The sequence below is a fragment of the Passer montanus genome, unplaced genomic scaffold (assembly GCF_014805655.1).
Source record: "Passer montanus isolate IOZ18808 unplaced genomic scaffold, ASM1480565v1 scaffold13, whole genome shotgun sequence".
In the NCBI taxonomy this organism is placed as follows: domain Eukaryota; kingdom Metazoa; phylum Chordata; class Aves; order Passeriformes; family Passeridae; genus Passer; species Passer montanus.
This window is the reverse complement of record NW_024359832.1, coordinates 3320568-3342982: the sequence shown is the minus strand read 5'-3', so window position 1 is coordinate 3342982 and position 22415 is coordinate 3320568. Positions and strand designations below refer to the sequence as shown.

The 22415-nt window shown below is 42.0% G+C and overlaps 1 protein-coding gene across 7 annotated transcripts in view; it reads right to left on the bottom strand.

Moving 5' to 3' along the window:
- TEC (tec protein tyrosine kinase) overlaps nt 1-21387 on the bottom strand; it is a 43477-nt gene extending 22090 nt beyond the window's left edge. The window contains exons 1-3 of one of the 7 annotated variants that reach the window (XM_039699091.1): nt 21118-21387; nt 16759-16883; nt 6318-6499 (exon numbers count right to left, since the gene is read on the bottom strand). In XM_039699091.1, coding sequence (XP_039555025.1) covers nt 6318-6455 — 138 coding nt within the window. In that variant the 5' untranslated portion in view covers nt 6456-6499; nt 16759-16883; nt 21118-21387. Of the gene's footprint in view, nt 1-6317; nt 6500-8716; nt 8844-16758; nt 16884-20014; nt 20101-20402; nt 20426-21117 lie in introns of those variants that run through there. The other 6 variants (XM_039699090.1, XM_039699094.1, XM_039699092.1 and 3 more) reach the window with 6 other exon arrangements.
- Between the last annotated feature and the right edge of the window lie 1028 nt (nt 21388-22415).

Here is a 22415-nt window from a genome sequence, read left to right as displayed (position 1 = left end):
GCAGGGTAACCTCCAGAGCTGATGGGCATTGCAGCCCAAACTCTCCCCCTTCTAATACTTCCTGTATTAGATATTAGTAATACTAATAATTCCTGTCCACCAAAACACATGCAGGGTGTGGTTACAGGAACCAGGATTTAGCCTATGCCTTTTGAAAATGCAAAATCCAATGTACACTATTTATTGCTGTAAACTGTCATCCATACAGCAAACGTGAGCAAACAATAAAGATGTCAAAGCATAAACTAATTTAATGTACATAAGCTCATAGACGGCTTCATAATAATGGTCAGTGCAAGCAGCAGTGGGATGGAAAAGTTAATTCAAGCATGCTGTGCCCTGCGTGGGAGGACAGTAACCAAACCACACACATCAGCACACTTTCCAATTAAAGAGTATCACTGATAAGCAAGCTGAGCTTGACAAAGAGAGAGAGAAATATCATGGTGAAAGGGAACATTGCACAGGTTTAATATGTATGAGGATACTAACAGTCTACATATTAATGAGGATTTATAAAATTATGACCAGATCTGTGTCACCTTTTGGAAGCACCACTCATGAGAAACATCCATGTGAAAGTTTTCAAACCAACAAACTAGCAGGACATGTCACTTGCACAGACCAGCTCTTTTCAACTATTTCACTGATGAGAAGTACTTTAACACCTACACTTACTCTCCTTCCTTCATCATGATGAACTTCCCTTGCCTAAAATGCCATCTAAAGCAAAAACCTGTAGTCTGGTGGCACTTTAAGTTCAAGTAAGATGCCTTGTCAGTATTAGCTAGCTAAAACTTGTGTGAAGTAGGTGTTACTTGCTGTCATGGCTGTTCTGTAATGCAGCAGCAAGCCTGCTCCAGCTGAGGCCATCTGACTGCCCAGTTCAGAGACACCTGGGAAAGGATTCACAGCAGCCAAACTCATTGGCACACAAGCAGAAAGACAGTAAACCATGAGTGGGTGGTGGCCAGGGCTGATGGACAAGGTAGCTTGGATGCTATTTTTGTGTGGTCTGGCCTGTTGGCTAACTCCAGAGGAATAAATGATGCTGTTCTTTGCAGCCAGCCTGCAAAGGGATGTGGGGGGGGCACTTGAACTGTGCAACACCAGCCATCAGGCATACTGGTAAAATGAGTGCTCCTTTCCATTGTCCAGCTGATATTTACTGAAGTGTTTAAAATTTCAGTGATAAACACTTAAGGTTTGATTTTCCAAACAGACACAGATGAAAGTGTGAATGCACTGATCCTTTGAAAATAAACTCCAGGGAATTTTAAGTTGAATATTCAAGATATAAGTTCACTTTTGACAGAAAATGGCTAAACGTACCTAGGGCCACACATATGTGGTGTTATTTCCACAAATGCCTCCTCGGAATTCAAACCTATACTCCATTCAAGATGAAATTAGCAATATGGAAAAAGTCATACTAAAACTTCAGCTAAATTTTTGCTGGTCACAAATAAAGAAAGTCATTCCTAATGAGATTTTTTTAAGCACTGCATGAAATATTTGATTTTCAAACAAGTCAATTAATTTCAAAATTGCTTGAATTTGCTTATCAGTTTGATACTGACTAGTATGTTTTGATTTCTTGAAGAAAAATAGTTCAGGAAAATTACCAGATGCACACCTGAAGTATTATCCTGAGTTTTCAAACCACACACAACTGAAAAGAGATTTCCTAATAAAACATTTCATGCTCTTGTTTCCTCACTCCAACACTACAAACACTGCCTTTGCTATACAACCAGATTATCCAGCAAAGTTGCACTACAGTCCGTTACTCCATTATTATTCCAGTCAGAATAGTGCAGTAGTCCTCAAGAACAAGGGCCAGTTTGTTAAAAAATGCCTACCACCTCCCACTTTCAAACTAGTTACTACCATCTATGTAAATGTGTTTAAAGATTTCAATAGCCACTTTTGCAACATTAGGAAAAATACAGAAAATATTCTTTCCAACAATGACAGCCGATAAACCATTAAGAGCTTCAAGAAACAACATTAGCTCAACCTTTTTATTTGCTTATAATCATTGTTAGTCCAATATTACACAACAGTGCAATGATGCCATTTCCCCAACAGCTACACTTACTAATTCTCAGAATTTATGACCAAGAAAATAAGACAAAACCAGAACACATCCCAGCTTAAACAGAATATTTCTCTTTTCTGACATTAAAAATCTATCTCCATTATACTTAAGGCACATTGGTTCCTGATGCATTTTTATTTTCAAACTTCTTAATGGCAATCTTTTTAACAAGCTTAAAGGTGTTACTTATTCCACATTTTTTATCCAACAGCATAATGCCCAGAAGGTAAGCAGTAAAAGCCAAGGTCCTGTTGGCTTCCTACCCAAAGTAAGTTTCCCATTATATTAATCATAACTGTAGAGCTTTGCACAGGTGACCCAAACCAGGATTCTCCTTCCTCAGGCTTCTTTGTTTTGAAGCCAGTCTTGAAATGCAGCCTGTTCACTGATTCTGTAGCTATGCTCCATAAATGGTTCACATGCCTGCTCCATGACTTACAGCAGAGCAATATCTTTACGTGAAAAAACTATTTCTCTTTCTCATGGCAGCAGTGCAGTTCCAGCTTCACTGCAGGCATGCACTGTCACTGTACCATGGCAGGGGGCCTGATCTGCTTCAAAGGATATATAGAAAGATTTAAACAAGTAATGAGCAAGCTAAAGCAAGATTTTAGCCTGTTGTTAGTCATGTTTAGGAGATAAAAATTTATTGCTCCAAGTAAGGTATATGGGACTTTTTGAGTACAGAGGACAGGAAAAAACAGAGAAGTGTAGTGTCTATAATGTGCAGTTTCTGGTCAAAGAGCAAGTGATGCTCCACTTCTGGCTGCACAGAACAATTAAATCTCTCAGCAGCATTTACAAGAATAGTGTTTGCTATGGTTGACTGCTTTTTGTTGTCATAAATGTTCCACTTCTGTCAGCAGACATACAAAATGTCTAATTCTGTCACTTTATTAATAATCCCAACCTGCCCACACTTTGAGTATTGACTAATCTGGTTAACGAGATTTACTTTATTCTTGTTTTAAAAAAGAAGTGGTATGATTATTCACGTGCCTGCAAACCCTGGGTTTTTCTTGAACTCTCTCTACTAAATTTCCATAAAAGTTAAAATGGAAGAAAACAAGAAAATACTTCAGATTGGCCAACAATCAAACTGGGTATTGCACACTTGCCTAGAGGAGCAGAACTCAACCACCCTTGGCAGAATGCTACCACTACAGTTATGGGATTAAAATGAGGGTGTGAGATCCTCTTGGCTTGGGATTTCCATGCTTATTTTACCAATCTGGACTTTGAATACTGCCAAGCCCAAAATTAAATCAGTCTGTACTTATCCTTTCATCTGTCATGTCTTTAAATTCAACACATTTATTTCAGCAATAAACTTCCAGTTATTCAGAGAGGGCAGAATTGTCTTGATGGCTAATAACTTTTTTCTCTTCATAGAAATTACCTCAGCCAGAATGTGCAGCTTACTCTAAATACATATTTATAGCCACCACAATTGGCTTTAAAAAACCCAAACAATAACCAAACAAATAATTAAACCCACAAACATCTTTGCCATTTAAGTTGTCCAGAGATATTAAGGAATAACTGTGCCACAGAGATCTTAGCCTTACAGATGTGTTTTTTTAAAGAGACCAAAATATTCAGCATGCCCCTTTAAGATCAGAGCTCACTATTTTCAGACAACACTGTTAATAAATACAATGCTGATTAATGTTTAAAAGAATCTAAAATGAGAGGAACAGTGAAAATGAAAATGGTTTGAGGCTGGAAAGTAATGCATTACAGCTGAGCCAGTCTAACAACCTGCTGATGTCAACAGTCAGAGCATCCTGTTCTCCTCCACCACCTGGCAGGGCCTCTGGCACTTGTTAGATCCTGCACCCAGCTCATGCAGCGTGCTAACCCAGCAGAACACTAATCCAGCAGAAATAAAACCAGATCAAATACCTTTCTGCTGACCTAATTGAAGCCTTCCAGCACCTGAAGGGAGATGACAAGCAAGACAGAATCTGTTTCCAAGAGCATGTAGTGACAGAACAAGGGGGAATGGCTTCCAACTAAGAGTAGGTTAGATCAGATTTCTGGAATTCTTTACTGTGAGGGTGGTGAGGCACTGGAACAGGCTGCCCACAGAGGTGGTGGATGCCCCATCCCTAGAAGTGCTCTAGGCCAGGTTGGATGGAGCTCTGAGAAATCTGGGCTAGTGGAAAGTATCTCTGCCAGGGTCAGAGGGGTTGGAACTGGATGAACTCCAAGGTCCCTCCTGACCCTGCGGCCTCCTGAGGCCACTCTATGGTTCCATGATTAGAAATTTTTTTCAGAGCAATATGGATTCCAAGAAGAACCAGAATGAATTCAAGCGAGTAGGACGGCTAGGACAGGGATAAAATGGTCTTTTTCAGCAGCAAACTGATGGCATAGCATAGGCATAATGTATATTTTCAGTCCAACTGGCTGTATCTTAGGCAGAAATGTTTTAATGAGTTACTGCATCCTCCGCTGAGGGCACTGTGGGCTGCCCTGTTCAATCTCACTGCAAATAAAACTGATAGTTTAAACCCCTCTCAGAGAGATCCATAAGTCAGTCTCGTGGAAAAACATTTTAGCCAGAGGACATTAACCTGAAGGGCAAAGGGAAAGCTGGAAGGGGAAGACTGGAAGAGGGGAAGCTGGAAATGGTAACTTCTTAAAGGGTGACAACTAGACCTGCAAAACCTGTTTGTCACATTTCTATTTGATCTGAACGTAAGATATGGGATAAGCATGCAAGAAATATTTCAGAGGGCTTCTTAGCCCCCACCTCTTTATTTTCTGGGAGGAGGCCAGAATCACCAAAATAGGAGAGACTGGCACATTCTGCCATTATAAAATGTGGGCATAAAAAGCCTGACAGGAGTGTGCAAAGAGGACAGAGCTGGGCTACTGCCAGCAGTGTCCAGTGACAGGGCCAGAGACACTGGGCACAAACTGAAAGACAAGAGGCTCGACTGAACATCAGGAAATGATGCTGGTCTTTTTTTAATGTGAGGGTGACTGTGCCCTAGCTCAGTTTGCCAAGCAAGGCTGTGAAGACTCCATCAATGGAGATACTCAACAGCCAACTGGACAGAGATATTTGACAGCCAGCTGGCTCTTGGCAACCAGCTCTGTGTGGCCCTGCTTGAGTAGGCAGCTTGGATCAGATGGCCTCCAGAGGCCCCCTCCAACCTCAGTCTGTGATCTTGTTCTTAATCCCTGACTGTGTCCAAGCCACTTTCAGAGAACTAAGTGCTGTGAGCAACTTGTAGCATGGTAAGTGAGCTCAGGTCTGGTGCAACCATAATGTCTGCCAAAGAAACATGCTTAGCAAGCCTTAGCTCTCCTCTACCCTCTTCTTTTAGCACAGGTAAGACAGCCAAGACAAGAGATTACAGGGATCCCTCCATTAAGCTTTATTTATTAAATGGCTTCCCAAGGCATACAACATGTTTCAAAAGCTACTGCAGTCATTTTAATCCTCTTCAGCATTGTGACAAACATGGAAAGTAGCCTCACCTAAGTGGAAAATCTCACCCTCAGCACTGAGGATATGACAGGACACTCTGAGGGCAGGTGACCTGTATGAAACTGAGTCTGGAGATTATTTGAAAAAATGCTGGTCTGAGGATTTGCATAGTTTACACTAATGACTTCCTGAGTAACTGAATTTACACAGAAAGTGGTAATCAGGATGAGTTGTTTGTGTGGTCAAAGATAAACTGCTTCCAGTTTCACTTCAATCACTGGCTGCATGATCCACTCTAATGGATCTGGTCTCTGCTGAACTTGGTCTGCAATGCACTGCTCCTATCAAATGATCTTTCTCCTGTTCAAATGCAGTTAATTGCCAGATGTGAATGTAATGGCTTTCACATGGCTACAAGAAACTGCAATTGCAACTTTTTCTATCTTTTCCCCAATTCATCATAGCAGTGATCTTTCATCTCTCTGGAGAGAGAAACAAATCAGCTTTAATGACCACCTCTAAACATTGTTTTATGTCATTCCTGCCATCCTGGCTATGCACTACTTCTCTTATTGACAACCAATTCACATTGACTACCAGGTAAGTTATCTACACCTACGTCAACTTGCATTATAAATAAGAGAAATTCCAGCTCATGTTCATGGCCACTAACAACCATTTCCCCAATCAGGTCTTGATAGTATGACATACAGTAGAAAAAAAGCCAGTATGGTACAAAAGCAAAAAGGAACAAAGGCAATCTGTGTCTCCTACCTCTGCTCGACCTTCGTAGTATGTTAGCATAGACTTTGTAAGCACAAAAAGCCTCTCTTTGTAGTTTAAGGGAGAAGTCCTCTTCTTCTGCTGTGATCTTTTAATCAAAATCTCTTGTAGGATAGTAGTAGTATTCATTTCAGCCACTTGTCAGCTCTCTTCTAGCCATTGAACATCAGTGCCTGTGAAGATGAGGAATAAAACATTACCAGATCTTTGGAGGATCACAGAATGGGAGACTTCTGCAATAAAAAGAGCTTCTACTTATAAATGAAACTGCCTGAATATACAGAAAGCTGGAGCTCACATGGAAGTTTACAAAAGTTAATTATTAGACCAAAGAGTTCAGGCTTTGCTCAGCTGAAGGCTGCACTGGCACATTCCCAGGAAGCCAAAAGCTGTATGTGACTGGGATGAAATAAGGTACACTGCAGCCTCTGTCACAGAGAATATGGGTGAGAAGTCTGAAATGTGCTCCAGGCAAGCAGCAGCCTACAGCTGCTCTTCAACCACAAACCTGTATAGAAGTTTCTAACATGCATGGAATTTTTAATTGCTAAGGTCTGTGCATGTATAAATGTCACTTGCAAAAGAGTTCTTTATAAAAAATTGAAGATCATAGAGTCATAGAATATCCTGCATGGAAGATACCTACAAGGATCATGGAAGTCAAACTCCTGGCCCAGAACAGGATAGCCCCAAGCATCCCACCATTTATCTGAGAGCATTGTCCAAATGCTCCTCCAACTGTCAGGCTTGGTGCTGTGATCACTTCTCTGGGGAGCCTGTTCAAGTGCCAAACCATCTCCTAAGTGAAGAATCTTTTTCTAATGTCCAACCTAAACTTCTCCAGACACAACTTCAGGCCATTCCCTTGGGTACTGTCACTGGTGACGAGAGAGACAAAATCAGTGTCTGCCCCTTCTCCTCCCCTCTCAAAGAAGTTGCAACAGCATTGAAGTCTCCCCTCAGTCTCCTCCAGACTGAACAGACTGAGTGTCCTCAGACATTCTTCATACGGATTCCCCTCTAGACCCTTCACCATCTTGCTGCCCTCCTTTGGATGCTCCTGCATAGCTTCATGTCTTCCTTACATTGTGACACCCAAAAGTGCACACAATATTCAAGGTGAGGCTGCCCTAGAGCAGAGCAGAGCAGGACAATCCCTTCCCTTGCCCAGCTGGTGATGCTGTGCCTGATGGGTGACATGGGTGGCCCTCCTGGCTGCCAGGGCACTGCTGGCTCATGTTCAACTTGCCATCAACCACGGATCCCAGGTCTCTTTCCACAGTGCTGCTTTCCATCCTCTCATTCCCTGGTCTATACACACAGCCAGGGCTGCCCCATCCCAGGTGCAGGATCCCCAGTGTGCCCTTGTTAAACTTCAAATGGTTGGTGATTGCCCATCTCTCTAATTTGTCAAGGGGTCTCTGCAGGGCCTCTTTCTGCCCTTGAGGCAGTCAACAGCTCCTCCCAGTTTAGTATTTTCAGAAAACTCATTTAATATTCTTTCAATTTTGCATTCAAGTTGTTTATGAGGATATTGAAGAATGCTGGGCCTAAAATGAAGCCCTGGAGAACTCCATTGGAGAACTCCCTGGAGAATTCCACTAGTGACCAGTCATCAGCCTGATGTAATCCCACTTACTACAACCCTTTGTACCTAAGATGGATCAGTAAACGTAATTTTGAAAAGTTACCCCAAATTTATTAATGACAATTTTCAGACACAAATGGTTGTTTAGAAGATGTCAGTTTGAGAACAAAGAACTTAAGCTTATTTTTCTGAAACGGCTAAGCATATGCCTTCCAGCTTCTGTTAAAAAAGACTTCATGCTGACTATCAAAATCAAGCAATTGAATTCAGACAGTTTTGGTCACTCAGTAATGTCAAGCTGCTTTAAGTTCTACACCATGACTGATACCTGTAGGACAAATTTAGGAGTACATAAAAACCAAAGCACCCACAGCTGCTTTATTTGCCTATCTGCCTCTGGGGTCCTGCTGTAGTCAATCTCTCTGTTCTTTGCCATGATGCAGCTAAAACACAGCTGACCTCCTCCCTCATCAGCTCACCACTGTCCTGCCATGCCACCCTGCCTTGTGCAGGTGTTCCTTCTGCCAGGCTGGGAAGCAGGTTAGGGAGGGGATCCAACCAGGATTTCATCATGCAGCACAGGCAGCTGCCTGCACAGACACATTAAATGAAGTGACAGCAATGAAATTAAATGGAGGCAGGAATGAAAGGAGTGGGAGAGGTTGTGGAGAAGCTGTTCCAGAAAACTTTCTCCCCACTCCCTTTTGCTTTGCTCACTTTCTGCCAGCCCTGCCCATGGCACACTTGGGCCCTCCCTGCCTGAAGCTGTGCTCCAAAGCCAGGAGAAGCTGCAGGCACAGACCTGGAGAGCAACTTGGGCTAGAGCAGCACAGCTGGAGCTGAAGCCATGGCTTGAAGATGGAACAGCAGCATCTGCTGAAGCATCAGGGACGGTGAACAATCTGTCAACTGTTTGGAGAGGGTGGGGAGATAACCCAAATCAAAGCCCTAGAGTAAAACAAAAAACAATTCATTCTTCACAGGGTTTACTTTATGCACCTATTTGCTACTTAGAGTATTTCAGAATTCACCGGGGAAATGCCATGCACAGTTTTTTTTCTGCAGGCAACATAACTTCAGCATGGACAAAACAGTACATTTCACAGAATTGTGGCAGAGAATCTTGAAAATCCACAAACCTTCTCACAACATTGCCTTACGTAATTTAATTTTTAATAAAATCAAATGTAAACAAACTCACTGTAGTGTGTCTCATTTTGTGAGCAAGTAATGGCTGTCACAATACATGAAATGACACTCTGCCATCCAGTCTAGTGTTGCTACTACTTTTCACTCCCTGGTTTGACCAGCTGAGCTCTCATAGCCCATACTGCTGCTATTTCAATGGCTAGAAGTAGTTGTTAACAGTTTTAAAATATCCTTTTCTTTCCTAGGAATATCTCTTCATATGTTAAAAAAAAATAATTCAGTGGTTTAAATGGAACTACAAAATAAGACCAGGCTAGGATGTATAAGTAAAAGATAATAGTTGGACTGCAAATAGTGATTATTATGAATAATCTACTTTTTTTTATTTCTCTTCTTCTGAAATGCATACGCGTAACATTTTGTTGGTAGTCTGTCATATTGCATCCTGGAAAAAAGGCAGATCTTTTTTAATCAGTAATTGTCTTAGATATGCTATTTAACTGCTAAAGCTGACCAATTCTGATTTATTACCCTTCTAAAAATAAATTGGCAATCTTCAAGGTAATTGCAGAAGGAAGAATACTACCATAAACTGAAAATATAAACATTGTCCAAAAAATTAAAAGTCAGTATTAATTTTCAGACCAGCTTAATGCACACAAAACTTTAAGGGTTCCCATCACAGTCTCTCCCACACGAAACAATTCTACTGTTCTCAGTAGTAAAAATTCTCTGTTTGTACTTAAGAAAAACATAATTATTATCCATCTTATCTCTAGATCCCTAGAGTACTGCATTAGAGAGCAAAAGAAGGATTCAAAGCTAACTGTGATTTCAAATCTCAATACTGATAATGCTAATATATTTAATTTCTCTACCAGGTTACATTAACATGACACAAGAATCAAAAAGATCCTTTTGACAAAATTGGGGTTAAAAAATAAAACCATCAGTAAATGTCTGCAGTTCTTGCTACACTGAATTATCTCTGCTACAAAGATTTCAGCAGATTAGAACCAGTTTCCTAGGTCACAAGATCAGCCTTTGAATCTGCATTTGGTCACAGAAACCTGCCTTATTTGGGGTTATTTCCAAGTCAATGGCTCCAGATACATTTCTTTTTGGCTCAGGATAACTGAACCCTCACCTATTATTCTGAAAGTTCTTTTTCAGAATAGCAACGTTCCATTAAGAAGCCCCCGTAACAACCACACTTACATCTTAACAAACACATGTATCTCTACTTTTCTTCATTACAGTTTTAGACATTCCCTGCCCCCACTTCCCCCCAAACACTCCTTTGTTCCCAGACCATCCCTCAGAACATGAAGCTGTTTGCATGACACATTGTTATCTAGTTATAAACAACTGTGGGAGTTTCAGGCTGACACCCAACATAAACTTTTCACAATATGACTGGTGCCAAGGAATTGCCCTGTTCCCTGCCAACTGTAGTTACACAATAACAAAGACAATCTAATTTGCAGAGATGCTGAAGACTCGGAATTATGGCAGAAATCAGAAAGAGCTACAGATTCTCAGCTTTTCTCAGAGCGGGAAAACATCCTCAACTTTAAGTATCAAAATACCTGCATCAGCTTGTGTTTCCCATCTTCCCATTGTACAAGAATTAATCTGTGCAGCCATGAAGCCACCATACACCTCCTCAAAACAAATGAAAACAACTGTTCAGATAAGCCTTCTAAGTCAATATTGGTCCAAATGCACAAGGTACCTTTTCACTTGCAGACAGAGCTTCTTATGCATGCCACCTTTCCCAGTTCTCACTGGGGAAAACTGAGCCACTAAGTGATGTGGTAAGCTCAGGTGTTGCAACACTACCCACCCCACATATCTTCTGGTTCCCACTCCCAGCTCCCAGATTGTGTCTGTCTATTGAAACAATTAGTCACTGTAATCCAGCTGGACTGTAAGAACCTTTAACATTCAAAAAGTTGAAAAAATGTATGAAATTTCCAGTGCAAATTCTAGCGAGCAGAAAAGAGAAAGTGAATCCAGTCTGGTTAGGGCTTCTCTCAGCCAGATGTAACAACTGTCACTCTTTAAGGCACAAATCTTTGCAACGCACATAGTCATGGAGGGGGTCACAAGAAAAAAACACATTCTGAAAAACACACATCACAATGATGCAAAAGAAACAGTAGGAGGAAATATTTGTAGCTGAAAAGAAAAATGAAAGAAAGGTGGAACTGTTTTCTGGGTTTCAACACCTCCTTAGTGATAGCAAAATGTCCCTAGGAATTTGTGTCCTTCAGAGCAAAGTCCTGATGTTAAGCTCATGGGCAATCAAGGCAGACAATCCCTCTAACTAATAAGCATCCTCAGCTTTCTGCCTTGGATTTCATGCATTGTGCAGAACTGCTCTTTTTCAGATTTAGGACACATCAATCCAAACCCGTGTCAACTCCAGATCTGGATACTTAACATTGAAATTATACCTCCTAGGGCAGCAGACTAAAAAAAAAAAATCAAATATTCACAACTTCAATTTTGAAAGTATCAATCAAAACGTTGATTTTAAAAACCCAGTTGGTACCTTGTAATCCCTCCTCAAATCTGTGTGTTTCAGAATATTTTTCCTCCTTCATTTTAATTAGTTCAGATCAGTTTGCTGACCAAGCTCATATTGTGTCCCTGCAAATGTCTGCAGTGGAGCAAGTGAAAGGCAGCACAGTGCTCCTCTGGGTAAAGAGCAGAAGCAGTGCAGAAGGAACAAGGAAAGGAGAACTCCTCACGCTGTTTTTTCTACTGGAGCTTCTGTGCTTTACCATGAAACCATGAACTGAGTTACAAGTGAACATTTACATAAGTATCCAGCACAGGCTTATTTGAATAATTACAACTCAGTGTAAGTAAGGGTTGCAAAATATACTCTCGTATTGCCTGTCCTACATCTAAGGTTGCAAATTCAAACTCAAAAAAAAAATAAAATACAACTGGTATTAATCCCTGTCCCTATCCAAAAGGTAAATTTCACAGAAATTCAAATACAAAAGAAACATACTTTAGCAAAAATGTGTCATAATTTAAAAGTTCAGGGAAAAATACTGTAATAATATACAAAATGTATCCTATCCAAAAAAAAGGAGAAGTAAAAAATATTAAGAAATATTTAGATTTACTTTTTTCCTCTTTTTTTTTTTAGCAGCAGACTCTCAGAAACTACTTCCATCATATGCAAGTTTGTGAGAAATGTAATTTGCAGGGACTACTTTCTAAGAGATTTCAAAATTATAGCCAAAGGTTTGCAAAAGTTTCATTTCTCTTTGAAAATCAGCCAAATAAAAAATGGCTAATTTTATATACACAATCAAACCCTGAGAAAATAAAATTCATATTTGCCTGTATGAGGTTTAAAAGTAAACAGGCCAAGGGGTAAATCTATGACAATTCTGACTGGAGATTCTGAGACCACGTGATGTTGCAAAATATCCTTTATTCAACTGAAAGGTACTCATGTACACACACAGAAGGAGCATTTTACCACAATCAGAAGCAGTTTTCCAAAATTTCTTGGGAACAGGCTCACTACATTTCACAAAATACATAATTTGTTTCCTTTTGACATTCTAACTTAGGTAGTTGGAGTAAGCAAGAAAATTATGAGAAGTGATGGTCCCTCTTAGGGTCAGTTGGCATCGAGGTGGTTTATCACACCAAACGGGAGCATCAGCTCATCAGCCATTGCAAAAGGGAAATGCACCCCAGAGAGTACACAAAACAGCTCAGGAAAAATGGTAAGGGCACCAAAAGGGGTTCTTTTCCCATTACAACAATGATTTAGTTGAATGGCATGTAGATGTTTCCAAATCATTTATAAACTCAGCTGTTGCTCCTTGCTGGATTGCCTGCAAGCCATAGACTCCAGTTACCAAGTTATCCTTTCACAGCTTTAGAGGGAACCTTCTTCACAACTAAATTATTCAGAAAATTTATGAAACAAATATTACATGATTACCATCCATGATGAAGGAAATATATTCACATGGGCATTTTTTACTTGAAATTACTTAGTACTAAGTTTTAGTTAGCAACACTATGAGATACCATACAAAAGATGGACTGATCAATTTTCACTATCCTAAATGACTTCTTATATTTTAATCATTCCTCTAGAGCTGAGTACTTATAGTTTTATTTTTCCCACACAAGAACTTTGCAATATTTATAAACTTGCATTGACTATTTTGCCTTCAGTTTATTCAGACCAAAAACCTCTATCATTTGTAATGTTCTCTGCTGCAAGACAATAAAACTGAAAATTAGTTTGGGACATGGGAAAGCAATGCACAAAAAAAGACTGAAACTTCAGTATTTGATATTAACCCTTAAAAGTGAGACAGCAGATTTTCCTGGGTCCAGGCTTCATAGCTCATGTTTATTTTTATTCTAAATACCATGTATAAAGCAAAGTGAAAACAGCAAACAATTTTCTGTTGCCATCCAGCAGGTTTTGCCCTCTATGGTGCCATCACAGGACTTCAGGATGCTGCAAGAAGTTTGACTGTAGCTGGCAAGATGAGGCAGAGCATAAAGAGATTTGCTTAATTCACTTGTGCAGCATAAAGGTCTGGTGAAGAATATTGGCTTGGCTTACCTGCACAAATATAACTGACCCTCACCTGACAGAGAAAAGAGAAAAGATAAAGTAAGAACAGGAAGGGAAGGACAGGGCCTGAACTGGGAAGAGGCATCTGGTGTACTGGTCCCTTTCACATGTTTATGCACCTTTGGAAGGAAACAATCCGCTTTATTCTGGCATTTCCAAAATAAGGTTCAAGAGGGACATGGAAGAACTAGCTTCAAACTGGCATGGCATTGGTTTGGAGGAGAAGAAGCAGCTAAAGAGCAGAGTCTGCATGCTTCACTTCTACATAGACCGAGGCTACTCCACCACAACCCCACTGGCTGGACGTTCAGTAAAGCAGAGTGCTGCCTCAACCTTTTTCCAAAAATCCCGGGACCTTAAGAAGGGAAGAGAAACAGTAACACCCACTTACTGAAGAAACAGGCAAAGATGAGATTGGCAAACAAAATGGATGATGCTTGTGCAAAAGATTTTCCTACTTCTCTGGGAAGCTGAAGATTTGGAGGGCTGGAAAAATAAAAGCTCTATTAAATCAGAGGTTGAACCTAACTGTGTTAAGGAATACTAAAGCTCACTATCAAGTAGGAGGACAATTGCTTTTTTCTCACACTAGCGGTTTTCTGTACAAACTAATCAAATCTATGGGAAAGAAAAATATAGAAAGAAAATAATTCAGCAGTGCCCGAGGATATCCTTTTTTTCAACTACATAAAGGAGTCAACTTAACTTTCTTCACAATTTGAAGTTGTCTTCTCAAATGTTATACAATCTCAAAGATGGACATGATCTATTACACCAAAAATAAGCTCAATTTATTTTAGTATTCTAGACACTCTTTTGACATGGTCTAACTAAAATACTGAAATACATACGAATCATGACTGTCTTTATGCACAGGGAATGACTAACACTTCCTCAGTTATTTCTCTTTCCAAACATTCCAAGATCTTTTTTCCCTAAACAACTGCTTGTTCTCCACCTACTAAAGAACTACTTGTTCTCCACCTGCTAGACTCTGTGGAAGCTACAGTAAGAAATACTTCAACAAACATGTTTTCACTAGGACACATCCCCTCCGCTACAAAACAAGCACAAGAGATCGAACACAAAATGAACAACCATTTACATTTCAGCTGAGATGTTGTACTGCCCTTCCCATGCGTGGCAAAGCTGTGGTGTTGGCAAGGTCAGCATGCTTATCTTGTGATTCCAGACTCTCTTACCCTGTTATGTTGGATAGGTGTGCTTATTTTGGCTGGGGTAGAGTTAACTTACTTCACAGTGGCTCATATGGAGCTGTGTTTTGAAACTGTGTTGATTGCAGTGTTGATAATATAGTGATGGCTTTGTTATTGCTGGGCAGTGTTTGCACAGAGCCAGGACCTTTTCTGCTTTTTGTGCTGCCACACTGGCAAGGAGACTGGGGATGCATGGGAAATTAGGAGAAGACACAGCTGGGACAGGTGACCCAAACTGACCAAAGGGATGCTCCAGACCATATGACATCACCTCAGTATAAAAAGTGGGGGGAAGAAGGAGGAAGGGGATACATTTGGAGTTATGGCATTTGTCTTCCCAAGAAACTGCTTTGCATGATGTAGACCTGCTTTCCTGGGGATGGCTGAACCCCTGTCTACCCACAGGAAGTGAAAGAAATCCTTGCTTTTACTTGCATTTTATAGCCACTTGCTAATAAAGTCTCCCCATACAGAACTGAAAAGCCAGGTTGTGACCTTGAAGAATTTCTTCTTCACATAGAGTGCACCCTAAGCAACAAGGAATACCAAAGGACTTCAGCTTCATTCATGTCAATATATACATATTAATGCAGGAGAAAATTTCTCACTGAATCTGAAAATAAACACAACTGACGCACGGCTGTGGTCTCGTGTTTTCCCTTTCCTCTGGTTAATGCAAGGTAGTGAACATCTCTAGCAAAGCAGCTTGTTATCTCTGCTCTCCTTGGTATCAGATCCAGATGTGTTGAGGTGTTAAGACTTGCAAGTTAAACAGGGAATTGGACTTGCACTTGCCAGGAGTCACAAGTCATTTTTGGTCTTAAGGAACAGCACTGAGCTCAAACTCTTTGAGACATCGTGCAACACAGTCATTAATGCTTCATGGTATCCTACTCCACTCTGCTTATCTATGGTGAGACACAAGGATACTGGAGAATCAATCAAACATCATGACAACTTGGGCTACAATAATCCAGTCCCATTGAGGTCAAACTTACAAGAAGTTAAGGCACTGCAAAGGTAAGATTCATGGTTTGATCTCAGCTTTTCATGGGGAGTGCCTGCATCACACTGACTTTCAGAGTTAGTTTCAGGTTAAGAGATCCAGAAAAGCAACTAAACCAAATTGAGGGAATTTTGCTGCTTGCCCATTACTTTTACTTTTTCCTCAGAAAGGAAATCCCCTTCATGGCTGGGAAGAGTGCTTTGGTGGGAAGAGAAAGCTGCTGTGGTGGCAAAGAAGCTGCCTGCACAGAACGATGGCACTCCTCCCACTGCTCTCACACCCCACAGCCTTTCACCATGCCATTCTCCCAAACTCCCTGCTGATAAAACACTGACACTCTGGAGCTGTAAATATGTCTCCTTCCAACAATGGAACCTGCTATATTCAAGGACCAGTGAGGATGACTGATTGCCAGCCTGCAGTTCTGAGGAGGAGATGGTCCTCATGGCTGACCACGACTAAGCAAACTGAAACAGTCCAACCAGCCATGGTCTGAATGAAACAGCAAAATCACATGTGGCTGCATAACTAAACATGTAACAGGTTATGTGTAAGCAAGCTGAATTCAAGTTGCAATAGCAGTTTTGAACCAGCCACTCATAATACTGCAGTGTTAGATCTTTTCATGTTAAAAAAAAAATATTTTAAGCATCCTTTCTGGTCTGCAACTTCAGCTGGGAAGAGATGCTCAGAATAAGGGTGGGGAGGCAGGGAAAACACACACAGTTATTTTTTTCTGCCAGGGTACGGAGCTTGCCCTGTGATATAGGACATCCTGTAGTTCACAGGACACATAGCAACCTTGAATATATTAATTTATGTATTATAATTATCTCATCTACCCAGTAAGCTAGCACAGTGAATCCAACAAGATTTGTTCACAGGGCTGCCTAGGACAGATTTGCAGTGTTCAGCTAAAATGAAAGGCAGATATCGCCTGGGTCTGACGGTGAGTTATGTGGCTATCCTGTGGAGGAAAAAAAAAAAAAAGCCTTTTTTTGTTTCATAAACATAAATGGTCAGCAGGTTGTCCCAGTCTAGTGTACAGTGCACACTCTGGAAGTGCCCCTAGAAGGGTAGAGTCCCAGTGCTGTGGCCAGACCCTCTTTCAGAAGGAAGAATCCTACTTCATTTACTACCCAAAGCCATGTTTTTCTGCCCTACATTCAACTGAAAACAAGGCCTAGATCTTACAAGTTAATCAGATCACAGCTTGTAATAGGCACAAGGCTGAACAAAACCCCTCCTCACAGGAAACTCAGCTGTGACCTACTTGAGCCTACATAAAGTTATACCCTATGTGCGGCAAAGTGGTACCCATTCACGTGTCTGCTGATAAGAGAAATGGAAATGAGAAAAAGCAGGAGTGCCAAGAAAGCCTTTGCTCAGCTCCCACATGCCTCAGCACACTACTTTTTTTTCTCTTTTTTCCTGCATTTGTTTAATGTTGCATAGGATTTTTACCTTAAGAGCTGAAAGAGAGTCGCCCAGTTGGCAGCTTGGTGCTTTGCTTCAGCATAGGAGCTCTGACTGCAAACATGGGCAAACACTTCTCCTTCCCCTCACCAAAACCTGAGTCCCACAGCTGATGGGAAACAGCTCTTGTACATCAGCTGTTGGCCAGGCTCAGACTCTCCCAGAGCAACTCCTCTCTCTGCAGCAGGCTCCTGAAAACCCTGGCTCCTGCCCACCATGCAAGGCAGGACCACACCACACTAAGCATGAGCTTTACTGAACTGCCCAGAACACAGGACAGTCATGAAACCAAGAGGTGTCTTTTCAGCAATAGCATTTCCTCCTAAATGTTTGGGTATTGTCCAAACCAAAGACAACTTCTAGGTGAAAGAAGTTTACCTTATTTCTAAGAAAGGTAAACCCTGCCTATGATGGACACGCCTACTTTCAGGAGACTTCTGGAATTCCTCCCAAGACTTCATGACCCCATCTGAACACAGTGGCCACTTCATAGCACTTCTACGAAATGGCTCTCTCTCCATCCCACCTCCATGCCCAGGAAATGCAAAAACCTGCTCCCCTCCCCACAAAGCACCTTCTGCAATGAGACTATCGTCACTGGTACTAGTTGCCCACCTATTTTTCAAGGTTTTATCTCACATGTTGTTTTCCCTGACTCTGAATCATAGCCCGTGGGGCTGAGCCAGGGCAGGGGATGACTGAGAACTGCCAGTGCCGTCATGGCCATGGGGCAGTGCTCAGCTCCCCAGTTCCTCTTCTGCCACACCAGACAAAGAGCAGACGTGTCCACCCAGTCATTTCCCTCACTTGCACACTGTTTTCTTTCCTAATGCTTTTTCCTTTAGAAAATACACTTAGAAAAACAGACCAGAAGCAGGAGAGCAGGATGCTCCTCTGCCTCAGGGCTGGCAGAGCAAACTGGTGATTTGCTGCTATAAGTAAACTGCTTCATTAACAAAAATACATTTCTTGAGACCTTAGTGACCATTTGGTAAAACACCAGTGCAATTTCATGGGTTTCTGGAGAGTTGTGTCCCATTATATCAGTAATACCTCTAATGCCAAGTGCTAGCATGAAGTCCTGGCCAGGAGAATTAGGATAAATTGGGCTGATCCCTCTGCAGTAAGGGACAGGAGGCAGCCAGTGTAGTGAGAGCCTTTCCCTTGCATTTTGCATAATGGAGAAAGCTATGGGTATCAGCAGGTCATTTAGTGAACTTCATCACTCTAATTTCCATGGTGCAACAACTGACTGACCATTCCAACAGTTTATAGATAAGGTATCAGTAATTCTGTGCAAATAGATGCATCTAGATAATAATAAAAATATATGTAGCACAAGTACAAAAATACTTTTTTAAAGTAAAGTAAAAAAAAAATTATATATGTCCTTCAGGAGCACATACGTAATTAGAAATATAAAAGCCTGAGGTGGTGGACCTTTCTTCATCATGCCAACCTGTACTCCTCTCTGAGTACTGTTTTCCCACCCTATTTTGCAGTTTTTATAGTTCTTTGTACTATTTCTGCAGGAGAGTCATTGTAGACTGCTACAACTGATTCTTTGGCATGCGCAAATCTTCCTTTTCAAAGAACAGTTCTAGGTTCAGCAGCAAAAAGGTAATAGGTTACTGAAAAAAAGTCAAACTAAGCAAAAGTAGAAAATCTTAGACATCAATGGTTAACAAAGGCTAAAGACTGTTTTCCATGACCTTTGCATTGACAGCAGGCAGCACAGACTACTATTGTCTAAGAAACAGAAAATGTTTTGCATATTTGAGGTATAAATATTTGTATCAAACTTACATTATTCTGCACCTTATCTTGGGCATCCAGTTTACAAGCTAACACGATGAAGAGGTAATCAAATCTACAACAGGTTGCACCTATATTTGGTGGGGGGGAAGAATTTTCTTCATGCTTCTAAGTAACTCTATTATAAAATTAACCACTTCCCAATTATTTTAACTTCATTACAGGTTATCACATATCATGGTGTTTCTGAATACAATGCTGTTTCAGGGCAAGATGAAAAAATATAGAGCTAATACTGTTTCATCAGCTCTGTTATTTTTCTCTCTTTTTATCTACTGTAGACAGCCTAGTGGATACACTACAATGCCAAATCCACAATGCCTACAGCTAAGCACTAAAATGTGATTTAACTTAGGACATAGTTCAAACTGCCTCACAGTAAGTGTTTTTTAAATATTTCAAAGACTTGAAAAACTCTACATTAACATTAAAAAAGGTGGTACTACTATAAATTTTGAAGGGCTAAAAAAAGCAGGTCTGGCAGTTGATACTCAGAGTTCCTTCAAGACAGAGGTGTAACTGCCAGTATGGTTTTGATCTGCACACCTATGAGATTATCTTATAAAAAAAAAAAAAAAGCCAAACATCATGCTGCTCTGCTTTCAGTGGTTTCAACAGGCAAGCTCACATAGAAATCAACCTTTTGGTTCAAAATGATTGTAATATTCATTTAGAAATTTAGAGGAATATATAAGGCATCCTTTCAATAAGAACTAAGTGCAGAGATAAATGTGATCATTTCATGATAAAATGTATTTCACAAAAAATAAAAGCATAAAATAAACCCCAGAGAAACATAAAACATACCAGAGGAGCATCTGATGGGGCCCTTTCGTGCTGCAGTCCCCCTTACAAACCATAACCACCATAAGTAACTCCCTGTCTGGGAGCTACCTCCCCACCTACAAGAGCAAACAAGACCAGGACACCTAAAGGGCCTCCTCTGCGCAGGTGAAATTTTCTGAGCAGCACAGCTGCTCTGTGTGCCAGAAGGAAAGAAAAGCACATGCTTTCTGATAGCCCCAAATACTCTAAACATTTATATAACAGCAGTAAGTAATAACTCCTCTCTCCAGTCTCTGAGGAATTCCGAGAAACTGAGCAAAACATCATCTTCTATCAAAGCTGAGACAGTCAGAATATCAGAAACACATATTCTAAAATGAAAACAAATGCTCCAGAAGCAAGTACTCACAAGACAGCTTTTTGCCTGCATCTCTACTAGTCAGTTTTTCCATCTATAAAAGCTACATGTATTTGACTCATGAAACAACACTGAGTATTTCAGATTAGCATCTGTCATTTCAAACAGGGAACTCATGGCCATGCCTGTACTAAAAGTTCAGTTTACAGCTCCAATAATTACCCGTTCCAGCTTTTAAGGGTGCGGAAAGGAAGCCTGTGGAAAAGCACCACGCGAGTCCCGTCACCTACTGAGCGAGCAGCAGGTGTGCTGTAGCCCAGCAGGAGGCTACGCAAGAGCATTCACTGCCCAGGACGGGTAACCCGGCTGGGACAGAAAGCAGGAGGAATTATTAGGATAACTGAACTCAGCAGAAGGTGATTCTTCCCTTGAGACGAGGTGAAACAGCCTTAGCAAAGCACAGTGGTTGCACGGAACTAAGACTCAGAGGAGAAAGCCGCACAAACAAAGTAACACTCATCAGTGTTGGCTGTCAGATGGATGTGGCAGCCTGGGCCACAACCCCTTTCTATTACACAGTTAGAGCAATTTTAAGCAAAGGTTTAAAAGCCGGCTTTTGTCAGCGCTGCCGCGTACGGCTGCTGTAACACCTGCGCTGTGACATTCCTCGGGCTCGGAGCGGCGGCGGCCCCGGGCAGCTGCCAGCCGGGGCAGCCCCGCCGTGCTCGCCGCTCCCTCAGCGGGCCCGCAGCCCGGCTCGCCTTACCTGCCCCACCTGCGTGTCCCGGCCGCGGTCGCGGAAGAGTCCGGGCGCCGGCGGCGTGGAGAGAGGCGGAAGGAGGGAGGGAGGAAGGGAGAGAGGCACCGCACTGCCTCGCGCTGGCCCGGGAAGGCGGCACCTCCTCCTCCTCCTGCCGCCGAGCGCGGCTCCCCGCGGAGGAAGCAGCGGGGACAGCCCCGCGCTCGGGGCGGCCGCGCTTGTCTGGGCACCCTCCGTGCTCCCGGCGGGTGCGGCACTGCGAGAAGCTGAACTGAGGTGTCCCACACCCACTGGATCCGTCGGGAGCTGCCCGGAATCCTGTCCGTGAAGTACAAGAAAAAGGCAAATTACGTAATTCGGAGCAGGTTGCAAACGCTCCCTCAAAATCTAGTTCTTGGCCCTAGCTGCCTGTAAATCGTGTGAAAGCTGTGCATTTCTCTTACCAAACCACGGTGAGAATGAGTGCCCGCAGGGCTGCGGGCTGGTGTGGCAGTGGGCACGGCATTCCCCCATCCCGAGCGGGCTGTGCACCCCGAGGCTGCTCCTCTTTAACTCCCATTGCAGATCTGCTCATGTCCCAGTGCCCCCGGGGTAACAGTGCCTTCCTTCACAATTAACCATGTGCAACAGTCACATCCAGCCACCTCAAACCCACAGCCAGAACAACTGAAGTGGTTTTTGCACCCCTCAGGTGCCTGTGTTAAACTTCAGAGTTCAGGGTCTGTACTGAAATGGCATGTAGACTCTTTTCTTTACCTTCTTTCCCTCTCTTAGCCCAGTCTAACCTATAGAAACTGTCACTGCAAAACCACATTGAAAGAAAAAGATCTTGTAAAGTTCAGTGGAAATACATCTCTCACATTTCAGTCAGCCTAGAGGAAAGCAAGCAGGGTCTATGCTGTTTGCAAGAGAATTGTTTTGTTGTGATTAGAGTCTAATAGCTGTATCAACACAGATGTCTTTCTGTTCAGCTCAGAGGAAATGACTTTCAGAGCCTTTGTTTTCACTTGAGGAATTTCCTCCAACTTACTTTGGCACTGTGGCCATGTCTTCCATGCCTGTCACACTACTGCTGAGACCTGGGAGTCACAGGGCTGAATGCCAGTGTGTGGGGCCTCTCTGTTTTAAATACATGGGCAGTCTCCTTGCAGCCACTTTACAATGACTAGTACCACCAGCCCATGTAGCCACTCCCCCTTCCCTCCATGTCCACACATTTGTGGTAGCACACACTCAGGCAGCCATCCAGACACCTTTATCCACTGCCACTGATGTGGTCAGTTTTGCAAACAGGCAACTATTGC